Source organism: Barbus barbus (assembly GCF_936440315.1).
Source record: "Barbus barbus genome assembly, chromosome: 4".
In the NCBI taxonomy this organism is placed as follows: Eukaryota; Metazoa; Chordata; class Actinopteri; order Cypriniformes; family Cyprinidae; genus Barbus; species Barbus barbus.
The window spans coordinates 18,545,832-18,570,257 of NC_136732.1; the positions used below are offsets into that span (position 1 = coordinate 18,545,832).

The 24,426-nt window shown below is 36.5% G+C and overlaps 4 protein-coding genes across 10 annotated transcripts; 2 read left to right on the top strand and 2 right to left on the bottom strand.

Moving 5' to 3' along the window:
- Nucleotides 1-237: 237 nt before the first annotated feature.
- On the bottom strand, nt 238-10,342 carry LOC306868871 (28 kDa heat- and acid-stable phosphoprotein-like). The gene is made up of 6 exons (XM_079415307.1): nt 9,906-10,342; nt 9,621-9,712; nt 6,744-6,839; nt 1,354-1,472; nt 1,040-1,191; nt 238-942 (listed from the first exon to the last, which is right to left on the bottom strand). Exons 1-6 carry the CDS (start codon nt 9,916-9,918, stop codon nt 878-880), a joined length of 537 nt encoding a protein of 178 aa, XP_079271433.1. The 5' UTR covers nt 9,919-10,342; the 3' UTR covers nt 238-877.
- Nucleotides 10,343-10,380: 38 nt separating this feature from the next.
- On the top strand, nt 10,381-11,489 carry LOC306868872 (protein BUD31 homolog). Its single transcript, XM_079415308.1, has 4 exons — nt 10,381-10,570; nt 10,778-10,900; nt 10,975-11,141; nt 11,281-11,489. Exons 1-4 carry the CDS (start codon nt 10,477-10,479, stop codon nt 11,329-11,331), a joined length of 435 nt encoding a protein of 144 aa, XP_079271434.1. The 5' UTR covers nt 10,381-10,476; the 3' UTR covers nt 11,332-11,489.
- Nucleotides 11,490-14,521: 3,032 nt separating this feature from the next.
- LOC306861452 (cleavage and polyadenylation specificity factor subunit 4) lies at nt 14,522-18,201 on the top strand. Of its 7 annotated transcripts, XM_079403703.1 has the most exons (10): nt 14,543-14,805; nt 14,883-14,949; nt 15,103-15,153; nt 15,231-15,383; nt 15,465-15,560; nt 15,729-15,822; nt 15,932-16,004; nt 16,086-16,265; nt 16,377-16,475; nt 17,773-18,147. In XM_079403703.1, the coding sequence occupies exons 2-9, from the start codon at nt 14,943-14,945 to the stop codon at nt 16,443-16,445; spliced, it is 723 nt and encodes a 240-aa protein (XP_079259829.1). In that variant the 5' UTR covers nt 14,543-14,805; nt 14,883-14,942; the 3' UTR covers nt 16,446-16,475; nt 17,773-18,147. The 7 variants fall into 7 exon arrangements, with proteins under 7 accessions (XP_079259826.1, XP_079259824.1, XP_079259825.1 ...); XM_079403700.1 differs by having other exon boundaries at nt 14,522-14,949; nt 17,773-18,201; XM_079403702.1 differs by lacking the exon at nt 17,773-18,147 and having other exon boundaries at nt 16,377-17,391.
- Nucleotides 17,298-19,241, bottom strand: LOC306861489 (ATP synthase subunit f, mitochondrial-like). Its single transcript, XM_079403759.1, has 4 exons — nt 19,144-19,241; nt 18,196-18,303; nt 17,967-18,083; nt 17,298-17,871 (listed from the first exon to the last, which is right to left on the bottom strand). Exons 1-4 carry the CDS (start codon nt 19,157-19,159, stop codon nt 17,843-17,845), a joined length of 270 nt encoding a protein of 89 aa, XP_079259885.1. The 5' UTR covers nt 19,160-19,241; the 3' UTR covers nt 17,298-17,842.
- Nucleotides 19,242-24,426: the final 5,185 nt, after the last annotated feature.

Genomic DNA, 24,426 nt, shown 5'->3' on the forward strand with positions numbered 1-24,426 from the left:
AAAAAGTTATCTAAAAATAAATGCCGACTGTCAATACATTTAACAACTACACCATTTTGAATAAAAAAAAAAATGTTCAAGTATACATTAAAATTAAAACGGGTTTTCAGGTTTACAATACATATTGTAATGTTCATTTTTCCCTTCATTTCCAGCTATACCGTCGACCTGATTGCAAAGACACTATTTAAACTGAACTGAGCTGGATGATGACATCACTGAATTCAATAATGACTGAAAATCTTTTTTTTAATCTTTTCATTTTACATTATTGACACACTATTTTCCTTTTTTTATATTTTACAGTTGCTGACACAATTTACATTGTTAAAAGCGCTATATAAATAAAGGTGACTTGACAATAAGCGACATATACAAAGCAATTCACAATATAATACAAATACATTTTCAAAAAAACGTTCTGACATTTTATTGGTGTATGCGATTCTTTACATTATTTAAAGAAGAGAATACCACCAGAACATCATTCTAAATGACACCAGGTCCTTTACAACCAAGGACATATTATGTTTTTATCCTTACAGTAATCCTTTAAACTGAGACCGCAAAGTTGACTCAGTTACATGTGGCAATATGTTAATATATTAATAAATATGTCTATATTCCTAATATCACTGAGTGAAAGCAAGCATTAAGATTTAGCCACTTTAGTGAAGCATCAGGGCTCTCACAAAGGCATTTTATTTGGACAATTAAATGCCTGCTTTCTGGGTTAATATACTCTGAAATATTCCTTTTCAATGGAATATTGTGTTATACCACAATATCTTTTGCATTGTCTTCAAATATAACATTGTCAATATCATCATATACTGTCCATAAATGCATCAAAACCTCTAAGAATCCACTATTTGGATTATTTGAGAGACAATGTATGCAGTCCTTTAGCCGCTGCTGCTGCCTCCTGCGCTGAATCTTTTACTGCAATGACAAAGAAGAATACAATAATAAATCTCTGATTTCCAGTGAGACATTTTCACAAGATGCTCTACAACATTAACAAATGCTGCCAATGTACCTTTACGTTCTTCTTCTTTTTTCCGTGCAGCCTCCTCACGTTGCTTTCTAATAATGGCAAGACGAGCGAGGTCAGCTTTAGCTTGATCCGTCTTTCCTGCTAAATGCATTTTCATATACCTCTCCTTGGCCTTTTGCTTTTCAATCTCTTCTCTGAAATATGAAAAGAAGCTTATTGAAAGAGCTGGAACAGATTCACGTGTCTAGATGTCTAGCAACAACAAAAATGTGACATAAAATGAGGGTAAATAATGAGAGGGTATTAAGTAGCTCAAGGAAAATGTTGTTAGCTTCACTCACCCCAGTGTTTCTTACCTTTCTCTTCTGGAAAGCTGTCTGGGACCCTCGAGTTCTATGTCTGTGACTTTCTTTGCTTTTTGGGCAATTCGATTGGGATTTTCAATCTCTATCAAGCCCTCAACACCCTTCCTTTTCTGTGACAAAATAGAGATCAGTGTTGTTATTGTTAACTCAAACTAAAACTTAAACTGTACTGTTCTCTGAAGGCCATTTATACTGTTATCAAGATTTTTACATCAAAACATACAATCATGGCCAAACATATCGGCACCTTTGGTAAATATGATCAAAGGCGGCTGTGAAAATTAATCTGCATTGTTAATCCTTTTGATCTTTTATTTTAAAAAATTCACAAAAAAATCTAACCTTTCATTGGATAATAAGAATTTAAAATGGGGGGGGGGGTATCATTATGAAATAAATGTTTTTCTCTAATACACATTGGCCACAAATAACGGCACCCTTTTTGAAACCTCCATTTGCCAGTTTAACAGCTCTAAATTTCCTCCTATAATGCCTGATGATGTTAGAGAACACCTATCAAGATCAGAGACCATTCCTTCATCCAGAATCACTTCAGACCCTTTAGATTCCCAGCTCGGTGCTTCTTCTCTTCAGTTCACCTCACTCATTTTCTACAGGGTTCAGGTCAGAGGACAGGAATGGCCATAGCAGAAGCTTGGTTTTGTGCTCAGTGACCCATTTTTCTGTTGTTTTTGAGGTTTGTGTTTGGATTATTGTACGGTTGGAAGATCCAAACATGTCCCATTATAAGATTTCTAACAGAGACGGTCACTTATTGATTTTTTTATCTGTTGGTATTTGATAGAATCCATGATGCCATGTGTCTAAACAAGATGTCCAGGACCTCCAGCAGAAATATAGGCCCACAACATAAAAAATACAGCAGTATATTTCATTGTACACATGGGGTACTTTTTATCCCTGTGTTCACCAAAAAAGTGTTTGCTGCTAAAAAGCTCATTTTTTAGTTTCATCTGACCATAGAATCCAGTCCCATTTGAAGTTTCAGTCGTGTCTGATAAATGAATATTCTGGAGTTTGTTTTTGGATGAGCTAGGAGAATTTTTCTTGAAACTCTCCCAAACAACATGTAGGTGATGTAGGTGCTGTTTGACAATTGACAATTCTGACCCCGAAACTCAACCTTTCTCTACAATTCTCCAGCTGTTGTCCTTGGAGAGTCACTGTGCATTAGGACGATGTAGACACACATCCTCTTCCAGGCAGTTTCGTAACATTTTATGTTGATTGGAAATTCTTAATTATTGCCCTGATGGTGGAAATGGGAATGCTCACTGCTCTAGCTCTTTTCGTAAAGCCACTTCACGAAAAGAGCTAGAGGCTTGCCACCAGAGAACGCTTCCGCTTCCGGCACACACCCAGACTGAGATCACACACACACACACACACACACACAGGGCCTTGCCCTTTTCGCCTTTTTTTGTTTTTTTCTCCGTGATCCCGTTTGCCACTGAACCTGCTTTAACGACGACAGTGGGGCTTTGACAGCCTTAGTCAAACGGGTTGGCGCGTTTGGTCGGGTTGTTAGTTAGTGCGCTATACGGAACCGTTTGCCACTGAACCTGCTTTAACGACGACAGTGGGGCTTCGACTGCCTTATTCAAACGGCTTTTCTATAACGTGTGAATATATCCACTATAGCGTTCTATAACAAATCCGATCAGAGCGCCTGTTTATCACTAGTTTTATTCTGATTCTCGAGTCTGCTATTAGCTTATAGCCCGTTAGCATCGGCAGCGTGGCAGCCGCTAATCTCGCTTACATTGCAAATCCTCTATTCACACACATTACTATCGTTTCACTGTTACTTGCTTAAATGGCGGATTTGTGTCTACCAGCATGATTATTGCACAGGTGTGCCTTAGGCTAGCCACAATAAAAGGCCACTCTAAGGCCCCGTCCACACGAAGACGGGTTTCTCTGTATACGCATACATTTTTTACCGTATAGGCGTTTCGTCCACACGAAACCGGCGTTTTCGAAGAGTGAAACCGATCATTTTTGAAACCGGGTCCCAGGGTGGATAAATTTGAAAACGCCGGTTTCATGTTTTCGTGTGGACGGCGAATCCGTATATTTTCTGAAACGATGACGTCATCAGCCCACGTCTCGCCCCTAATCAGACACCGCTACGTCACATAACAGAGACAACAACAACAACAATGTCAGACTACGTGCCTGTGTTCGTGCTGCAGAACCTACTGAGCTCATTAGTTTTATTAAAGCAAAATCTTCTGCTTTGTGTGTGTTAGTTTATATTCAGCGCGCAAGGTTTACGCACATGGTCCAAGTCTTCTTCTCTGTTTTTTTGTGTATCTCTGTGGCAGAATTACAGCGCCACATATTGGTCTGGCATGTGTACTACATCGTTTTCAGTCGGTTTCAGTGATTCCGTGTGGACGCAGATATTTCCTGAGACGACTCAGTGTTTACGGAATTTGAGGCAAAAAAAAAGATCGGATACGGAGAAACCCGTCTTCGTGTGGACATAGCCTAAAATGTGCAGTTTTACTGTATTGGGGAGGGTCTGAAAACCAGCCAGTATCTGGTGTGACCACCATTTGCCTCACGCAGTGCAACACATCTCCTTCGCATAGAGTTGATCAGGTTGTCCACTCCTCTTCAATGGCTGTGTGAAGTTGCTGGATATTGGCAGGAACTGGAACACACTGTCGTATACGCCGATCCAGAGTATCCCAAACATGCTCAATGGGTGACATGTCCGGTGAATATGCTGGCCATGCAAGAACTGGGATGTTTTCAGCTTCCAGGAATTGTGTACAGATCCTTGCAACATGGGGCCGTGCATTACCATGCTGTAACATGAGGTGATGGTCGTTGATGATCCACAACATTGACATCAGCAAACTGCTCACCCACATGACGCCATACACGCTGTCTGCCATCTGTCCTGTACAGTGAAAACCGGGATTTATCCGTGAGGAGAACACCTCTCCAAAATGCCAGACGCCATCGAATGTGAGCATTTGCCCACTCAAGTCGGTTACGATGAAGAACTGCAGTCAGGTCGAGACCCCGATGAGGACGACGAGCATGCAGATGAGCTTCCCTGAGACGGTTTCTGACAGTTTGTGCAGAAATTCATTGGTTATGCAAACCGATTGTTGCAGCAGCTGTCCGGGTGGCTGGTCTCAGACAATCTTGGAGGTGAAGATGCTGGATGTGGAGGTCCTGGGCTGGTGTGGTTACACGTGGTCTGCGGTTGTGAGGCCGGTTGGATATACTGCCAAATTCTCTGAAACACCTTTGGAGATGGCTTATGGTAGAGAAATGAACATTCAATTCACGGGCAACAGCTCTGGTAGACATTCCTGCAGTCAGCATGCCAATTGCACGCTCCCTCAAAACTTGTGACATCTGTGGCATTGTGCTGTGTGATAAAACTGCACATTTTAGAGTGGCCTATTATTGTGGCCAGCCTAAGGCACACCTGTGCAATAATCATGCTGTCTAATCAGCATCTTGATATGCCACACCTGTGAGGTGGATGGATTATCTCGGCAGAGGAGAAGTGCTCACTAACACAGATTTAGACAGATTTGTGAACAATATTTGAGAGAAATAGGCCTTTTGTGTACATAGAAAAAGTCTTAGATCTTTGAGTTCAGCTCATGACAAATGGGGGCAAAAACAAAAGTGTTGTTTATAATTCTGTTCAGTGCATTTCATAATGAGACCCCCCCCCCCCCCCACCCCATTTTAAATTCTTATTATCCAATGGAAGGTTAGATTTTTATGAATTTTTTTCAGATTTTTTAAAGATCAAAAGGATTAACTATGCAGATACATTTTCACAGCCCTCTTTGATCATATTTACCAAGGGTGCAGATTTTTTGGCCATGACTCTAATTTAGAAGTAATAGGCTATTTTCTGTCCTGTTTTAACCACTGTTTGAATAGATGAACGCTCTGTTTGAATAGATGTGGTGGATTGTAGACTCAAAAATAAACAGCCAGTGCTGTGATTGGCTAAGAGTTGTGTGTGTTTGACAGGACGGGGACGCTGCTGTGATTTAGGTTAAAAACGGATAAATACTCAGTACGTTTCAAACAATCTGTAATAACAGACAAAGCAATAGTGAGCAAATAATAAACAGTTACTCTCACTTGTGTTGTGACATTACTGTTGGATTCAATATAGTCAGCACAGCATCGTCTTTTACTTTCAATCTTTCAGAAAATCCTGGATCGAATTGTGCCTTGTTTGTGAACCAATGCTCGGTAGGATGAGGTGAGTTTCTTACTGACGCCGTCTGGATCTTCATTAAAAATAAAGTTCATCCACTCTTTCCTAATTTTAGGATCAGAAGGAAGGCAATGCAAGATTGGTATTCCCCAGCTTGGCACTGCACAGCATCTTGTTGTATTCGGAGTCATCTTTATCGTTTGATATCTGCGTAGACCTGTGCATTCGCCTCTCTCGTAAACACTACATGTGTGAATCAGTGAGCGGGGCTAAACATGCAGCGAAGTAGAAGCAGGCGTTGATCTTCTGTGGAGGCGGTGCTTATCTACATTATTACATCATACAGTAGAACATTCCACAAGCTGGCGTTTTGCCAGATTGGCTTAAATATAAGCTGTTTTTAGACTAACGAGAAGATTTTGAGTTCTAAAACCTACAGGATGTTTTTATAGTACAATGACCTCTTAGATGTCAAAAGATCAAGGTAATTTTGATTTCTCAGTTCATGAAATTGAAATAAAGTTGAAACAAAAAAATAACACATTAAATTAAAAACAAACAAAAATGAGAAATGTTGCTTTTGCAAGTAACTGAAATAAAGTTTAAGCTGAAGTACTACAAGTACTAATAACTAAAGTAAAAAATATAAAAAAAATAAATAAATACAACAGAAGCATAAGCATGTACGCAAATTTAAATATAAGAAGCTAATTCAAGACATTAATAAATACTATATAAGTAAATAATATAATTCAAATTAAACTGATGGAGACAAGAGATCAGTTTGTTTTCATATAGGCATTTTATGCATTCATAAAAAAGCTCATGCTGCAACTGGACCAAAATATTTGATACAACATTTGCTGAAGCATCGCCAGCCTACAGTATATTCAACCATCAGATGACAGTGACTGCGATATTCCACAAATATAATTCCTACATTCAAAACACAGTGATTGAGTGACTAATCAAAAAGAAACGCTCTGCTCCACCCAATAAGATTCCACATTAAGTAAGAACGTGTCTGACACTTGGCTGAATGTCTACGTCCCGCCACAGTTGTCTCAGATGAATGAATCTGCAGGAGGATCTATAAGTAGGAGGACAGCTCTGCAGGAACATGCACTCGCCATCATTCTAAAAGAAAACATACCTCAGACTCCTCATCGTCACTGTCCTCTGAACCTGATGCTGTCAGTTTGTCCTCACTCTGGTTGTCGTTCACTGCTGCACCTTCTTCTTCTTCCTTCTACAATGTAAAATAAACCATTACCACGTGCACAATGAAATTGTTTAGCCAGTTTGACTTGCGGATGGGCACTGAATCAGAAAGTGGTTGTAGTGAGTGAAGCTCTTGAGAATCAGTCACCTTCTTCTGTGCTTTGACTACTGTTATTTTACTACATAGTGTTGCGATGTAATGGAAGTAGCGACAGGGCTTTTCTTCCGTATTTTGATGTGATTTGAGTAAAACAGATTACTGGAAAAAAACATTTGTGCCAGGACTTGGTACTATTCATCAGTTGTTGACTAGATGGAGACCAGTCTAATGTGAGCGTGCAGCTGATTGTAATAAAGGGACAGGGTTTAATCAGGTGGACTAAATGATTGGAGACATTTGCCTTACACACGTGGTAAGAATTGTTGGTACCCTTGGTAAATATGATCAAAGAAGGCTGTGAAAATAAATGTGCATTGTTAATCCTTTTTTTTGTTTGTTTTATCACAAAAATCTAACCTTTCATTGGAGAATAACAATTTAAAATGGGGGAAAATATCATTATGAAATAAATGTTTTTTCTCAAATACATGTTGGACACAATTATCCTAATGCACAGTGAGGAGAGTTTGAGTGGCTAAAGACTCTCCAAAGATCACAGCTGGAGAATTGCAGAAAATAGTTGAGTCTTGGGCTCAGAAAACCTTTAAAAAAATGGTCAAACATCACCTACATCACCAAATGTTGTTTGGGAGGGTTTCAAGAAAAATTCTCCTAGCTCATCCAAAAACAAACTCCAGCATATTCAGTTATCAGACACGACTGAAACTTCAAATGGGACTGGCTTCTATGGTCAGATGAAACTAAAAAATGAGCTTTTTAGCAGCAAACACTCAAGATGGGTTTGGTGAACACAGGGATAAAAAGTACCCCATGTGTACAATGAAATATACTGCTGTATTTTTGATGTTGTGGGCCTATATTTCTGCTGGAGGTCCTGGACATCTTGTTTAGACACATGGCATCATGGATTCTATGAAATACCAACAGATAAAATAGCAATAATGACTGACTCTGCTAGAAATCTTATAATGGGACATGTTTGGATCTTCCAACCGTACAATAATCCAAACACAAACCTCAAAAACAACACAAAAATGGGTCACTGAGCACAAAACCAAGCTTCTGCTATAGCCATTCCTGTCCTCTGACCTGAACCCTGTAGTAAATGAGTGAGGTGAACTGAAGAGAAGAAGCACCGTCATGGAGCTGGGAATCTGAAGGATCTGGAGTGATTCTGGATGAAGGAATGGTCTCTGATCTTGTCAGGTGTTCTCTAACCTCATCAGGCATTATAGGAGAAGATTTAGAGCTGTTAAACTGGCAAATTGAGGTTTCAAATAGTATTGAATAAAAGGGTGCCGTTATTTGTGGCCAATGTATATTAGAGAAAAACATTTATTTCCTAATGATATTTCCCCCCATTTAAATTCTTATTATCCAATGAAAGGTTAGATTTTTGTGATTTTTTTTAATAAAAGATCAAAAGGATTAACAATGCAGATTCATTTCCACAGCCTTCTTTGAGCACATTTACCAAGGGTGCTGATAACTCTGACCACGTATGTAGGTTAGCCAGAGTTGTTTCACTGGAATAATGAATAATCACTGTTACGATTATTTTGATTAAAAATGTTATTACAATTTTTTAAAGAAATGAAAAATATACATGAATTAATAATATACATGAATTAATTGTTGACATGGATTAATGACAGTGAATTATGTTACGTCCAGAGCCGTAAGGTTCTGTTTGTGTGTGTTCAGCTGTGCTGTCTCTCTTCATAGGAGAAATGGTTCCACCTGATACAGATAATCAATGGCCTGCTGTGATTGGATGCTGGGAGTATTTAAACCGCAAACACCATCAGAGCTGTGTTGGTGGTGGCTTGACTGTGTGCAGCAGCAGCAGCAGCAGCAGCAGCAGCAGCAGCAGCAGCAGCAGCAGCAGCAGCAGCAGCAGCGAGGTCCCATCTTCAACCCCAGATCTGAGACTTTGTTGAAGCCAGTAGTGAACCGTGTATCTCTACCTTTTATTGTGTGTACTACTTAGTGAAGTAGTTTTGTCTTTTTAGTCTCTATTTCAATCCCTGATTGAGACTTTAAAGGCAGAAGTGAGTATTACCTTTAATAGTTAATCATTGTCTGACTTAATGGATCATTTTCTCTTGGTTTATTTGAAGTTTATTTAATTATTTATTTCTCTATTTTGTGAGGTTAGTAGGGAGGTGGGTGCCATTTTTATTTTGAATCATACTTTTTTTTTTTTTTTTGTTCTCCTGTTTATGCTAGCAAGGGAGTAAACCTATTTTGTTGTACTTTTTGTTTTCTTTTTTTTTTTTTTAGTTTAGGTAGTATGATTAATGAGTAAGATTGATTGTTATTTTGGCTATACCCCCTTCTGAACTTGATACCTCTCTTTTTCTTTTGCCTAATTTGTAAATAAAACTACTTTCTTGAATGAGATCACTATGTGGTTATTGTGAAACAACTCTGGGTCTGGAGACCGGGTGGCTTCATGCTGTTGCACATTCATTTCACCACCATCCGTTTTTTTTACTGTTTCATTCCTCCCCTAGACCAATCAGGAAATCGTAACAATTAAAATAATAATAAAAAAGTGAATTTTCATCTCGACTCTTTTTAAAATGCTAACTTAATTGTTAATGTATGCTTTCAGTGTCAACTGCATTCTTACCCATGTTTCTTAATATTTTTCATATTTCTGTGTGAATTTGTAATACAACTTACCCTTTTCCGTTCTTTTTCTGCTTTCATTTGAGCATCTATTTCTTCAGGACTTGTATAAGTTCTCATGCGACCTTTATGGCCACCCTTTTTCCCTAAAATAAACAAATTAAAAAAGCAAATCACTTTCTAATAATATTGTTCTCAATGAAAATCTCCTGATCAGACAGAAGACTTGGTTTAAAGTACCACATACAGACTGATAACACCAATCATAAGAACAGACAGCACGAGCTCATGAAGTGTGCTGCCACAACAATAGCATACACACACACAACGATCCCTTACCTCCTTTAGGCATGAGGATGATATAAAAAAGTCAACTAAAACACTCTCCCAGTCCCAACAAAAGCGTGCTACAGTTATGATATCGGGTTGCCACACACTCTCGCGCATCCAACTCTGTTGATACTGAATGGCAGCAATTATACGTGGTTTTATTTAGCTAGGGGGCGATACAGTAAATGAAGTACAAAATCCCACGATTAAGCAGGTACAGTCATCGATTAGCATATAGCCAGCTGGTCCATGTTCCTATATTTAAACTCAGGCACTCGATCAGACAACTAGCCTGATGCAATATGCTGGAAGAGAGAATAACACCACAGCTTCACCATAATAAAGCCATCGCTGATATGTGAAATAGTCAGGATTTAATGCAGCCCGTTTTAGCAATGGAAAACAAGGCTGGAAATGAGTACAGTTCGTGTTTTATGTGTAAGGACAAAGACAGCTCGAGTCACACTAAAAGGACCTCTCGCGTGACGTCATCCGCTCGGCGACAGAAATCGGGCAAGTTCTTCGTGCAGCCGCTCGCCGTTGATAAATAACTCAGAGGATCTTATATTAAAATAACATAATGCCCAAGGTGAAAAGGAGTAGGAAACCACCTCCAGATGGTTGGGAGCTCATAGAGCCGACTCTTGACGAGCTGGACCAGAAAATGCGCGAGGGTTCGTTCAGCTAGCTAAAAACTAGCCATAAAGCTAACGAGCCGATTGTTTATTTGGGATGTTTAATCAGTCAGAATGGATGCTAGTGTAGTTTACATTAATATTCACACGTATAATTCGTTTATTTAAACTGGAAAAATATACTGTTTTTATTGCTCTATTGGCTATAGACTATTATGAATTTGCTACGATGTTTTAATCTCACAGCTGAAACCGAGCCTCATGAGGGCAAACGTAAGGTTGAGTCTCTGTGGCCAATCTTCCGACTTCATCACCAGCGCAGCCGTTACATTTTCGACCTTTTCTACAAGAGGAAGGCCATCAGTCGAGGTATGGTGGTGTGGGGGGCAGTCTTGTATTGTTTGTTTCTATGTTGGTTGTTAAATTATGATTTTCATTCGCAGAGCTCTATGAATATTGCATCAGAGAGGGCTATGCAGACAAGAATCTGATTGCCAAATGGAAAAAACAGGGCTATGAAAACCTGTGCTGTTTGCGGTGCATTCAGACGCGCGACACAAATTTTGGAACCAATTGCATATGCAGAGTTCCCAAGGGCAAGCTTGAAGTGGTAAATTATGCAAGTTGTATAATTTATTCAAGGTCATATACATCTGTCAGACTCGGATGTTCATTTATTTTTCATTAAAAAGCTGTCCCATTACTTTAATGTATGCCACTGTTCCTAATTTCTTCTTTTGTTTTCTTAGGGTCGTATCATTGAATGCACTCACTGTGGATGCAGAGGATGTTCTGGATGAGTCAAGAGGGCAACAACTTACTGAACTTTGATTTGTATTTTTAATACATTTATTGGGTTGTCATTACAATGTTGGATCTGTTGAAATTATGATTGTATGCTTTGATTATTATTTTTTTTTTTTATTATTATTTGTATTAAACTTTTTTTTTTAATTAATCTGGTTTACACTGTCCAATCTTGTGCTTTGAGTTTGTGCTTTCATGAAGTATGTTGTATAAGCATGCTCTGGTAAAATGAATAAGGTACAGTATCTCATCCCCTACCAATACAAATCAGAATGTTTGTGTATGTTAAAAAAAAAAAAAAATTGGGGGGGGGTGTTATCTTTAAATTATTTATTTTGGCCGTTTCTCAAACGGAAGGCTGCATCCTCCGGCGGTCGCGTTTGTAGGCTGCATACTTCATCAAGCCTGTTTATTTCAGTTAACTGAGCATTACTTTCGTAAGTCATAAGCATATTACAAGAAGTTACGCTTCTAAGAATAATAGTCAGATTTCACATTTTTAACAGGAATGTGCAGAGAGTTCCTCAGGGGCAGGGGCTCAAATGTAAAATAGGGGCAATGTAAAAAAAATATGTATATAGGATAACAGTTTGGATACATTACTATTTTATATTTTTGTAAGAAGTCACTTATGATCATCAAGCTTGCATTTATTTGATCAAATATTTAATCTACTTTCAAATAAATTTCATGCAATTCTGATTTATTATCAATGTTGGAAACCTGTGATACTTTTTTCAGGATTCTTTGATTAATAAAAAAAAAACAGCATTTAAAATATAACTTTTGTAACAATATACATTGAAAAGCTTGAGGTCAGTATATATTTGTTTTGAAAGAAATTAGTTTTCATTCAGCAAAGATTTGCTAAATTGATAGAAGCAGTGATAGTAAAGATTGGTATTGTTAGAAAACATCTCTATTTTGAATAAATGTTGTTTTTAATTTTTTATCAATGAACCCCAAAAAAGTATCACAGGTTCCAAAAAAATAAAGCAGCACCGCTGTTTCCAATATTTATATTAAATCAGCATATTAGAATGATTTCTGAAGGATCATGCACTGAAGACTGAAATAATGATGCTGAAAGTTGCATTACAGAAAAAAATGATATTAAAATAGATAAACATTTTTTTTTTAAATTGTAATATTTCACAATATTACAGTTTTTCTATATTTTTGATCAAATAAATGCAGGCTTGATGAGCATAAGACACTTTCATAATGCTGCATAATTATCAAAAATGGTAACATGATAAAGTCCTTTCACGTCACCATTTCGCCAGCCTACACTTCACATAATAGGCCTGTAGGTGGCACTTGGGCTTCACTAACTATGATAGTTTCATGAAATAATAACCGGTGCATCATACATAAATGTAAGTGAATTGAACCCACTCACTGAAAGAACCATAGGCTATACTATGGCTCGAGAGAACAGATGTGGAATATCAGTGTCAAGCAAAACGCACATAGCAATGCCTCAAATTGACAAATATTAATTTTCCGTCTTTGGAGCCATTAGTTACCATTTTGTACACATGGTCATGTTAATTATAATTCAAATGCATTTTGTTTTATTGACTACAATATCATTGCTATTTGTCTGAGAGGGGCACTTTTGAATCATTTTGAAAAAGGGCAGGGGCTTGAGCCCCAAAATGATCTAACACACCAGAACCAAATAACGAGGATATTAGTAAAGAAATACATTTAAAATAAATTAATTATTCTGTTTTAAGTGTTATTATTATTATTATGTTTTTCTGTCTAAACAATATAACAATCTAGCCAGAGGTTTAAAAATAAGTAGAAAATACTTGTAGAAACATAAAAGGCTTTGTCATTTCACAGAAATATTCAATTTAATATTAATAAGCGACAGCTGAGGAAATTCAGGGTCTCACCAGCAATCCTGAAAACTTTCTATTCAGGGACCCAGGTCTATTGAGTGTATTGACTCAGTGCATCTCAGTGTGGTATGGAAACAGCTCCAATCAGGACTGTAAAGCACTACAGAGAGTTGTGCGCTTAGCTGAGCGCATCTCAGGGTCTGCTCTCCCCTCTCTGCAGGACATCTACCTCAAACACTGCAAAAATAGAGCTGTTAAAATCTTCAAGGACTCAAATCACCCTGGTAACCAGCTATTCACTTTGCTTCCATCTGGTAAGCGCTTCCATAGCCTGATGGCAAAAACTGAGAGACTTAGGAGGAGCTTCTTCCCCCAGGCCAGCAGGCTCCTAAACTCTAACTCTGTGTCATAACATCACTTGACTCATGTAAATATCACCATATCAATAAGCTATTCATAATTTTTCTCTACCTCATATTGCTGCTATTTACATACCCTGTACAACTTTTTGCACATTTTTTTGCACATTCCTCTTATTACTATTTAAGTCAACAACATACTGACCTGCACATTTATATTTATATTTTTTATTTTATTTTATTTTACTCTTTATTTTTTCTACTTTTCTTTTTCTTAATATTTGTACACTTTATAATTGCACTGTCCTTGGAGCGGACCTGACCTACATTTCACTGCTGGTTATACCCTGTATAATTGTGTATGTGACAAATAAAAATCTTGAATCTTGAATAAGTTAGTTTTATTGAGTTCTGGTATCCTGAACATGATAGAATCTATAGTTTTGGATTTCTTTAAGAACAACATACAAAAAAAAAAAAAAAACAGCTTCTGGTTGTTAGTTTACACCTATTAAATTTAAGCCTCATTCAATTCGATTATCCCTTGTTTGTTTTTCCCATGTAAGCAAGTCAATACCTCCCGACACATAGCCTGCGTCCCAATGTGCATATTATCCATCCTAAATTCGATGTGATATTAGTAATTTCCAATACTATTTAGGACATTTGGGTGGATAGCATGCACATTGGGACGCAGGGCCGGTCAGCACTCTTCATAATACCATTGTTAGGAGCAGCATGGCGCTGCTAGAAACTACAGCAGACATTTTAATCAACAACCAACACACTGATCAAGACCAGCCCGTCGGGTATTCTTTGTGCCGTCAAAGTTGCCATCTAACGACAGATCATTAGAAGATCATTGGCACACTTTTTAATATTAATAGGGCGAAATTACTCATCTTAAGAAATACAATTTAAAAACATCATTCGCGCGGTCCCTGAAATTCGATGCTATTGTGATCGATTGTGTGTCCTGAAGTTCAGGGGTCACTCGTGAACAGCGCTCTGGAAGTAGACGGTCCTAAAATCAACTGTTTATTTACAATGTTTATCTTTACCGATTTACTCATGAGCTACATTAAAAACCGTTTTCCCAGTTAATAAATCTGCATTACCTTTTCGCTATGCTCTCTTTTCACGTCTAGAACTGAACCTGACCAACGGCTGATAAGTTGTTAACGTTAACGTTAGCCATTAAGACTTCTTTTAGTTTTCTGATTAGATGTTATAAAGAGAAGAGTTTCAACTGCTGGTAAAAAAAAAAAAAAAAAAAAAAATATATATATTACCAAAATGCAGGAATTAATCGCGTGTGTCGATCATCTGAAGTTTGATCTAGAAATAGCTGTAGAACAACAACTAGGCGCCCAGCCTTTGCCATTCCCAGGAATGGATAGTAAGGGAGCATTGATTCATGTTTGTTTTAAATATTCAATTACTGTTGTGTTTCTGATTTATTATTTTCAGCATCTAAGATCAATTTCTAGATAAGTATTTAGGACAGAAGACCTTTAATAATGATAGAAAATGTTCTTTAATTATGTTTCAGAATCTGGGGCGGCTGTATGCGAGTTCTTCATGAGAGCTGCCTGTATGAAAGGCATGTGTTATAAAAACTTGTTTAAGGATTTCAGATGCATTGCTTTGATCAGACTGTACAGCTTTCTCTTTTGACAGGTGGAATGTGTCCTTTCAGACACATCAGTGGAGAAAAGACTGTGGTGTGCAAGCACTGGCTTAGAGGTTTATGCAAGAAAGGAGACCAATGTGAATTTTTACATGAGTATGATATGACAAAGATGCCTGAATGTTATTTCTACTCTAAATTTGGTTAGTATTTTAAAATCTATCAATCTATCCATTGCTCTGTATGTGTGTAATTAGTCTTAATAATTTTGTTTTGTTTTACAGGGGAGTGCAGTAATAAAGAGTGCCCATTTTTGCACATTGACCCAGAATCTAAGATTAAAGATTGCCCGTGGTATGATAGGGGGTTTTGTAAGCATGGTAAGTCTTTTGCAGTGTTTTTCAGATATTTGCATTTAAAAGTAGTTGTATGTGAATCTGCATTATTTTACATGGAATTTTAAGTTACGTTACATTATTTTACAGATATTTCAAACTTGATTGTAATAGGAAGAAAACAAACACTTTTCACCTTCACCTTCCCTTTAGGTCCGGATTGCAGGCACAGACACACAAGAAGAGTCATCTGTGTAAATTACCTTGTTGGCTTCTGCCCGGAGGGCAAGTCATGCAAATTTATGCAGTGAGTATCTGTGATTGTAATTTATGCATATACATATTCATATGTTTGATTTAAATAAACATTTCTGCATTAAATCTAAGCATATGGATTTTTATTTTGTAATTCCTAGTCCAAGATTTGAACTCCCCATGGGTGCTACTGAACAGCCACCATTACAACAACAGGCACAGTCTCAGCAAAAGGTTTGTGAATTTTTTGTATCTTTTTTTTTTTTTTTTAAAACATGTTTATTGTTTACCTTGATACTAATGTTTTATTTTAAGTTCAATCTCCAGCAGCAAAACATGCAGCCCATAAACAGGTCATCACAGTCACTCATCCAGTTAACCAACACCCATGTCAACAACAACCAGAGAATGCCAAATGCTGTTGGGATAATGCACTCTAACAACATGGGTGGGCCTCGCGGTCCTCGTCCACTGGATCAAGTTACATGCTACAAGGTTGGACGTCATTTGATTTTATGCATAAATTATAATTTATGCATTTTTTCACATACTACTATGATGCCCTCAAATGAACAATCACATTCATTATCTCTTTGCTTTTTCCAGTGCGGTGAGAAGGGCCATTATGCAAATAAATGCTCAAAAGGACACCTGGCGTTTTTGAGTGGACAGTAAAGTTTTCTACAAAAAGGATCTTCAATAAATGTGACTATAACTTGCAAAGTGACATATATTTAATTATTGGTACATTCAAGAAATGGTTCACCCAAAAATGAAAATTTGCTGAAAACTGACTCACCTTCAGGCCATCCAGGATGTACGAGTTTGTTTCTTCATCAGAACAGATTTAGAGAAATTTAGCATAACATCACTTACTCACCAATGGATCCTCTGCAGTGAATGGGTGCCGTCAGAATGAGAGTCAAAACAGCTGATAAAAACATCACAATACTCCACGTGACTCCATCAGTTTTCATATTGTGAGGTGAAAAGCTGCATTTTAAAAACAAAACAAATGTCATTAATGCAGGTGCATTATAGTGATGTTTTATCAGTTGTTTGGACTCTCATTTTGACGGCACCCATTCACTGCAGAGAAACCATTGGTGAGCAAGTAATGTTAAACTTCTCCAAATGTGTTCCAATGAAGACACAAACTCCTCTACATCTTGGATGGCCTGAGGGTGAATACATTATAATTTTTGGATGAACCATTTCTTTAACTTCTCACTGCAAAAGCTATGGTTGAGGGAAATAAACGTGGCTCTACTCCTCTGTCCATGTGCCAAGTGCATCTCTGTTAGCACACAATGAAAACATAGAAGGATCAGTGACCACAGTTTTCATCGATTTTTGTTTTACTCACATGAAACCTTATAGTCTTTTGTATTGGAGCAACAAGCATCTCGATTGCTCTAATTTCACCACTGCTTTAAAGTTTAAGCAAAGTATATGTTTTTAGAGAAAATGTTGTCGATTAACAACCAAAAATATAAAAAATTGGAGAGGCAGAAAGGACATCACTTTGTAGTCCATCAAGACACTTGTTTATATTAAATGAAACTGATTGTTGGGTTTTTGTACTTATTACAATAAAGATTTACTGGATTTATGAAACCATTATCTTGGACATGTTTATCTATATTTATAAACGTTACAAGTAGCACATATCAACTATTCAAGTGGTTTTAGCTTTTAAATGGTCCTTTTGCCTGAATAAAGACTTCCTCCATTTTCCTTAGTAATCTGGGCTACAGTGTTGCTGACCACCTTGTTTTGTTGACTACTGAATCAGTCTTAAAACAAATGAAACCATCCTAATGCTTGAGTAACGACATACAAAAACTGTATTAAACCCCAATCAATTTAATACACGTTTAATGCATCACAAGAAATGTGAATAATATTAATCAAGCTCTTATACATACAGCCAACATTTTGTATACTTTGAATAAAAGAGTCCAAATTAAATACATTTCATTTTATTCTTGGTCACAAACAGAGAAAGCTGAGGTGTGATGATCACACTGCTGCAGACAAAAGAGTTGAGTGGCCTGGTGGTCCAGTGGGTTTCAGTGGTACTTCCTCCACCTGTCGTGCTCTGGACAAGAAAACACTTCCTCAGTGACACTAAATTTCGACAACAGTGAAGGACACGCTACTACTGATTCTTTAATACACTGAGTTTGAACTTACTGATGTGATCGTATTCCCAGAGGTAGCTCAGGGCAATGTAACCAGCAAGGAACATGGCAACTCCACCAATACCACCTCTCTTCACATTGATGTATTTGTTGTAATACCTCTCATATCCTAAAAGAAGTTTTGATTGGGGAAAAGATTATACAACAGCTTAAATAAAAACAGAAATGATTACAATACGGATCAAAGATGCTTTTCTAATAGTAAACACACTGGTCGTTACCTCCACGAACACTACCAAGAAGTCCATTTGGGGTGAAGTCTCTTGTTCCCAGCCATGATGGCAGCTGTCCGAGCTTGACATCCATAAGCTTCTTCTGAGCCAGGGCCACTAGGGGGAAAATGCATTAAATAAACACACTTACAGATAAAAGACATTTCACTGGGTTTTATTTGAAAATCAGTAAGCCAGTTCTCCTGTGCATTCAAATGAAACCGAGAACTAACAAGTTCGTAAAAAAGCAGAAATAATAGCTCAATGGTTAGAAAGGTAAAGAATGTCAAGCTTATGCAAAACGCACTTGTTTCAAACCAGTCCAAAAAGACACAAAATGAGCCGTGGTATTATGTTCGTTTGCTTTTGACATATATTAGAATAATTTTCAGCACTACGACAGCATTATTTAATAATAAATAAGTACCATGGTGTATACATATAAGTTAGAAGAACTATTATTTTTGCAAAAACACTTCCACGGCATGATTGTGTTTACTATTTTTACTATATTAGTTACTAAAATTATTTGGTCATATCCTGAAGCCTTACAGCACAGCTACAATATCGTTAACCTACAAAATTAAACATTTTGTTGCTAACGTTATAAGAGTCATTACTCTTGAAAGCTGACAGGCAGGAGTCCACTACACAGTTAACTAACTAGCACGCTTCACTTAACGAATATCTCACAAAACACTAACTTACAGAGCAATTCGCATGTCCTGAACATTATATTCAGTCATGAATGTAATCGTGAGGCCAGTGTGGCCAATGTTACTGAAAGTCCTTGACATGACTCTCGTCCTTGAGCGGCGCTGAGCTACAACCACACAACAAACCTCCACTCCATGCATGCCTCCAGACACACAAATACATAAAAGAGTGAGACTCACGCAACGCTTTCCTATCCAACAGTCAAATATACTCAACTATGCATGTCCCATTCAACCATACCTGGTTTATCCGCCATCTTGCTCTGAACTTCAAGATGATGGCTGCAGCGGTGCACGCTGGGAGTGAAGTCACGTGACCGCCGGAGACGACTTCTTCTTCTAACCAATTTAAAAGGTACATTCCCGCCACCTACTGGAAAGGGAGTGTGAAGCGCACAATGATGAATAGGAAGTTTCGAAACAAAAATCTACTTATTGAAAAAAAAAATAAAAAAAAAAATAACAAGAGAAACCGGTATCCTATATCCTATTAATCAATCCTGTTTCCTTTAAATAAACAACTAATTCGCGATATATTCTTGATTGATTATGGCCATCACCTAACAAAACCAATCATTTATTTCCAAATATCTTAAAGCTTGACTTAGTTGTAAACGTTCTCTTTCATAAGTCCCACATTTTATCAGTACATGTTCTACATTTTCTGTTAACCCACATTTGTCACGATTTCCATTCTCATGTTTTCCTATTCTATGTAAGCATTGATTTAATAAACAATGTCCAATACACATTCTTGTTATTAAAACGTCCTCTTTCCTGTTTCCAAATCTTCTTCTCTCTGAACCAACTTTCTCTTGAATACAGTATAACTGTCTACCTTCCTTCTTTCCATTCATTCTGCCATATTTCCTGTACTTCTTTCGCTATTATCACTTTTATTTCTGTTTTACTGTTGCTTCATTGTCTATTTGAGAATGATTTAATGCCTGTTTAGCCAGATGATCAGCCTCCTCATTTCCTTTCACACCCATATGTGATGGTACCCACACAAAATTGACCAGAAGTCCATACTGTCTTATTCTAAAAAGACTTTGCATTACTTCATTTATCACATCTTGTCTTGCTAATGATTGTCCACTTGACAAACTGTTTAGTGCTGAAAGAGAATCTGTGCATATTACTGCCTTTGTTGGTTGTATTTCTTCTATCCACTGAAGTGCCAATAAGATTGCTATTAGTTCTGTAGCAAATACAGAAATATGATCTGAAGTTCTTTTTGACATTTTAATTGAATAGAGGAATATATACTGCTTACAGCAGTTTTCCCAGAGTCTGATCCTTTGAACCATCAGTGTATAATTGTACTGCACTATAATAAATATCATCTAAATATTTCTGTACAACTACACTTTCTAATACACTTGTTTCATTATTATGTTTTTCTTTATGCAACTGGATATAAATCAAAGGCATTGGGAAAAGTCAAGGAGGAATGGCTGACCTAGCCACAGTAGGGGTAATATGTATGTCACTTAAACCCATTTTCCGTGCTTCCTCATTGAAATAACTTGTTTGATCTGAGTTATCTGTTTAATCGCCTATTACTTTTAGCAAAGTTCCATACAGGGCTACACAAAACCAAATACGCTTATAAAAAAATAAGTTTTCGTGCTATTGGTAATTAAACTATTAGTATAAAATGATCTCTGCATCTAAAACACAACCAGAAAATTAGTTTTTAGAATTTGTTTATTTTTTGTATATGTTTTTATTTCACAATCTTTTTAATTGTATACGCTGGTACCACTGGGGGGAGACATTTACTGCATGCACAGATGATTTGCTGGTAAAACAGGCATGAGGGAAATGCATCTTTCTGGTGCAGGCGTGCCCAAAGTTTTCAAAGTCATACAGTACAGATGACAAATATAGTATCAGTTTTTACAGGCTCTTTGCTTAATTGAAGGCCCAGAGTAAACCTTAATCCAAGTCATTTCTACTTCCATTTGCATTTAGGTGCACATAGATCTTTACATATGGCTGAAATCCAAAAGCTGTATTGGCAACTGAAAGCCTTTGAGTGGATGGGTAGATCTTAGATAATGTATTTACGGTGTATATATAAACTGTATATATTCCATACAATATACAATATTCCATACAACATACAGTGGTGGCCAAAACTATTAGAACACTAGGATTTTCACCAGCCAAAAATGGGTTTAAATCAGTTTTTTCTATCTTTTGCTATAGTGTGTCAGTAGGAAATATCAGTTTACATTTCCAAACATTCATTTTGCCATTAATTGTAATAATCCAGTGAGACTTTTGTTTGCACAAGGAGTCTAACAACAGCCAGTGCTCCACACATCATCATCCAGTCTGTCTGGAATATCATGAAGAAACAGAACAAACTGAGACAGATTAAATCCAGAAGAACCGTGGCAACGTCTTCAAGATGCTTCAAGAAACCTACCTAACCTTACCTTCCCAAATGTTGATTTAATTTAGTTGATAGAAGTTAATCGATAAAGAATATCTATCTATGACATTATTTTTGACAGCATCCTCATTTTACATCATTTTTACACGAGTGCCTAAAACTTTTAACAGTACTGTAGCTTTGCAGGTATAGGATTCTTGAAGCATCAGCAAAAGATAGAAATAACTGACTAAATCCATTTTTAGCTGGTGAAAATACTAGTGGTCTAATAATTTTGGCCACCACTCTAAATGTAAATGTAGACTGCATAATCAAAATGACTATATGTGTATTTATTAGGGAAAATAATTATAGGCTACAACAAATGAATGGTACACTGTAAAAAGTGATGTTTACTTAATTTAAAAAAATTGAGGAAACCTGTTGCCTTAAAATTATCAAGTAAATAACAAATTAAAAAATTAAGTTAAGTGAATTGCCAGGTTCACTTAACTTATTTTTTTTATTATTATTATTATTATTTACTTGATAATTTTAAGGCAACGGGTTTCCTCAATTTTTTTAAGTTAAGTCAATTTATCACTTTTTACAGTGTAGGTATTTTTTGCAATCAAAATGCTGGTGCAAAACAAACAATTCTGTAACATTAAATAAATGAGAAAGAGAAGAGGCTGTCGTGTGATCTCATTAGAATGTATGAGAGACACACAGCTGCCTGATTCACTGCGGTAGATGCATTAGACAGGAGGTTAAAGGCATAAGTACCATTCATTACTCCGCTCTGCCATAACAATCCCAGGCAGAATTCTAATTTTGAGATTTTAATTAAGATGGTGGAGCAGTCACATCAAAGGAGACATCAGTTCATAGTCTTTCAGGAGTTATACCGTCCAGCGTGCAGTTACATTATATTGATTTTCATTATTCACATATCTGCTCTGATTTTGACTGGCCATATGTTTACTCCGCAAATATTATTCTTTCATAGTGGGGTTATCAAATTTTATAATAATATTATTTCTAATCTACGTTTTCAGAGAAACAGGTTTATTAGTTCATCCGTAATGTCTGCTAACAGATGGAAGATCAGGCCAGTCTCAATTCCACACTCTAATGGAATAAGTTAATAATCCTCGTGATTAGGAGAATGATGTAATGGAAAGAATGTTATTGTTCTCGCTCATTTATCTGCCGTGTGAAGGATAGAGAATATTTAAATTCCCTGTGTGCCAGTGGATTCCATCTTTCCTCACTTGACTTATGCATTTTTTGTTATTTTTTAATGCAATAAAACGGCTGCTTTTTTATTGAATTATTTGCTTGTGTTCCATATTGAATACTACCATACTACTCATACTATTTCTGCATCATATGTATACTAGTATGTTTTCTATATGATACTACTGCATTTGCCAAAACAAACAGTATAATGTTGACCTTACTGCATGAAGTACTGTATCCCACAATGCAATGCATTTAACTTGACCTGCTATTTGATGGTTAACCCACAAGTAATATCCAGAGTTATTTTAGTATCATTGAGATACTATATTTTATTTTATATTTTGAATTTGTTTTTATTTTTAGATATTCTATTTTAATTTAACATTAGTTTCAGTCGTGCTTATTTTGTTGTGTGTTTCTGTCATTTATAGTAGTTTTAGATTTTTTAAATGAGTCTGAATAGATTTTATTTCAGTTTTAGTTATTTTAGTACATAGTAGTTAAACAAAATCAAAATGAGAAATCTTACATTTTACCAAGTAACAAGCTGAAATAAAATATGTTTTGTTTTTTAAAAATATTTTATTTTAGTTAAAAGGTTTTTATGGTTTTAGTTTCATTTAACTGTTATAATATTTTTAACGATGCAAAATGACAAACATTGTGAAATAATACTGTTCAATTCACTATTTAAAAGCAAAATACAGTGCATAGAGTGCAGCATTCAGTGTGCTAGTATTGCATTCGGGACACAGCCCTTGATTTTAATCTTATAAGAGCAGTCAAGGAAGATCAGTTTACACTGATTGTATTAACAAAGTTAAGGCCTTGAAGTGTGTCCAAGAAATTCTTCCTCATTGCATGTCTCACAAGCAAATTGCTTTTGACAATATATCAAAAATCTGTCTGGCAGAGACGAGAGGCTATTATGTTTTGCATTATGCATTCATATCTGCAATAACTGTCATGATGGGAATTAACATGTATAGCATAATGATTTTTAATTTGCAATATCCAATCTCATTACATATACAGAAAATAATTGTTATAAAGACTTAATATTGCATGCACAAGGCCTACGGTACAATAAACGTTACCTCCTGTAAACGCTTCACCCTCCCACAATCTCACAAATGATATTATAGTACACAGACTAACTCTATTAGACTCTGAAACATTTTCCCTGAGGCTGTTAGACTCCTTAACACCCTCATGCCTAATTCCAATTCTAGGGAAATGATTTAAATTCAACCAATGTTGTAATTCCCTGCAGTGTTTATGCTGTTCTGTTGAAGTCAGCTTCCTTCAAATCCAGGATGGATTATGGTCCTGCGAGGCCCTGGGGCACAGGTCTGTTTGGAGGCCACCTCCTGATATCATAATGAGATTTAACGTTTAGATAATGAGACATAATGCAATATATTGCAAATAAGACTATAAGATACTCAGAAAGCACTATCCCAGCTAACAAAAATATGTAAGAATGTTTTGGTAATGTTCCCATTACATTATGAAAATGTTATTTCTGAATGTTCTCTGAACGTTCAAAATGTCCAGTATTTGAAATGTTGTTTTTTTTTTTTTTTTCTTGCGTTATGTGGATTCTTTTTTTATCCGTACGTTTTAACAATTTTACTTTTGAATGTTCTCTAAACAATCTAAAACAAGTAGTAACATTTAAAAATGTTAGTCAAACATCCAACTACAATGCTTCAGAAAAAAATAAAAAGGGTTCCATGAATGATGTATAAATGCTAACATTATTAAAGATCAGATAACTTTGAACTAAAATTGAAAGAACTTGGCTGGAATGTTAGCCAAAGTTCTGACAATGTTCCCTGTTAGGTCTAGGAACAGATAATAATTCTCATTTCTTAATTTATTTCACTTTATGTA

Bases quoted from the DNA above. Each gene is read 5' to 3' on its own strand.
- LOC306868871 (XM_079415307.1), bottom strand. The intron at 6,840-9,620 runs GTAAGTTGTATT...TTTACATTGTAG, and splicing joins CAGAAAAAGAACGGAAAAGG to AAGGAAGAAGAAGAAGGTGC. The intron at 943-1,039 runs GTACATTGGCAG...TTGTCATTGCAG, and splicing joins AAAAGAAGAAGAACGTAAAG to TAAAAGATTCAGCGCAGGAG.
- LOC306861452 (XM_079403698.1), top strand. From the start codon at position 14,847: ATGCAGGAATTAATCGCGTGTGTCGATCATCTGAAGTTTGATCTAGAA. The intron at 14,950-15,102 runs GTAAGGGAGCAT...ATTATGTTTCAG, and splicing joins GCCATTCCCAGGAATGGATA to AATCTGGGGCGGCTGTATGC. The intron at 15,384-15,464 runs GTTAGTATTTTA...TTTGTTTTACAG, and splicing joins TTATTTCTACTCTAAATTTG to GGGAGTGCAGTAATAAAGAG.
- LOC306868872 (XM_079415308.1), top strand. From the start codon at position 10,477: ATGCCCAAGGTGAAAAGGAGTAGGAAACCACCTCCAGATGGTTGGGAG. The intron at 10,901-10,974 runs GTATGGTGGTGT...TTTCATTCGCAG, and splicing joins GAGGAAGGCCATCAGTCGAG to AGCTCTATGAATATTGCATC. The intron at 11,142-11,280 runs GTAAATTATGCA...TTGTTTTCTTAG, and splicing joins CCAAGGGCAAGCTTGAAGTG to GGTCGTATCATTGAATGCAC.
- LOC306861489 (XM_079403759.1), bottom strand. The intron at 18,084-18,195 runs GTAACGACCAGT...AACTTCTTTTAG, and splicing joins TCTTGGTAGTGTTCGTGGAG to GATATGAGAGGTATTACAAC. The intron at 17,872-17,966 runs GTAAGTTCAAAC...TTTCTTGTCCAG, and splicing joins CTGGGAATACGATCACATCA to AGCACGACAGGTGGAGGAAG.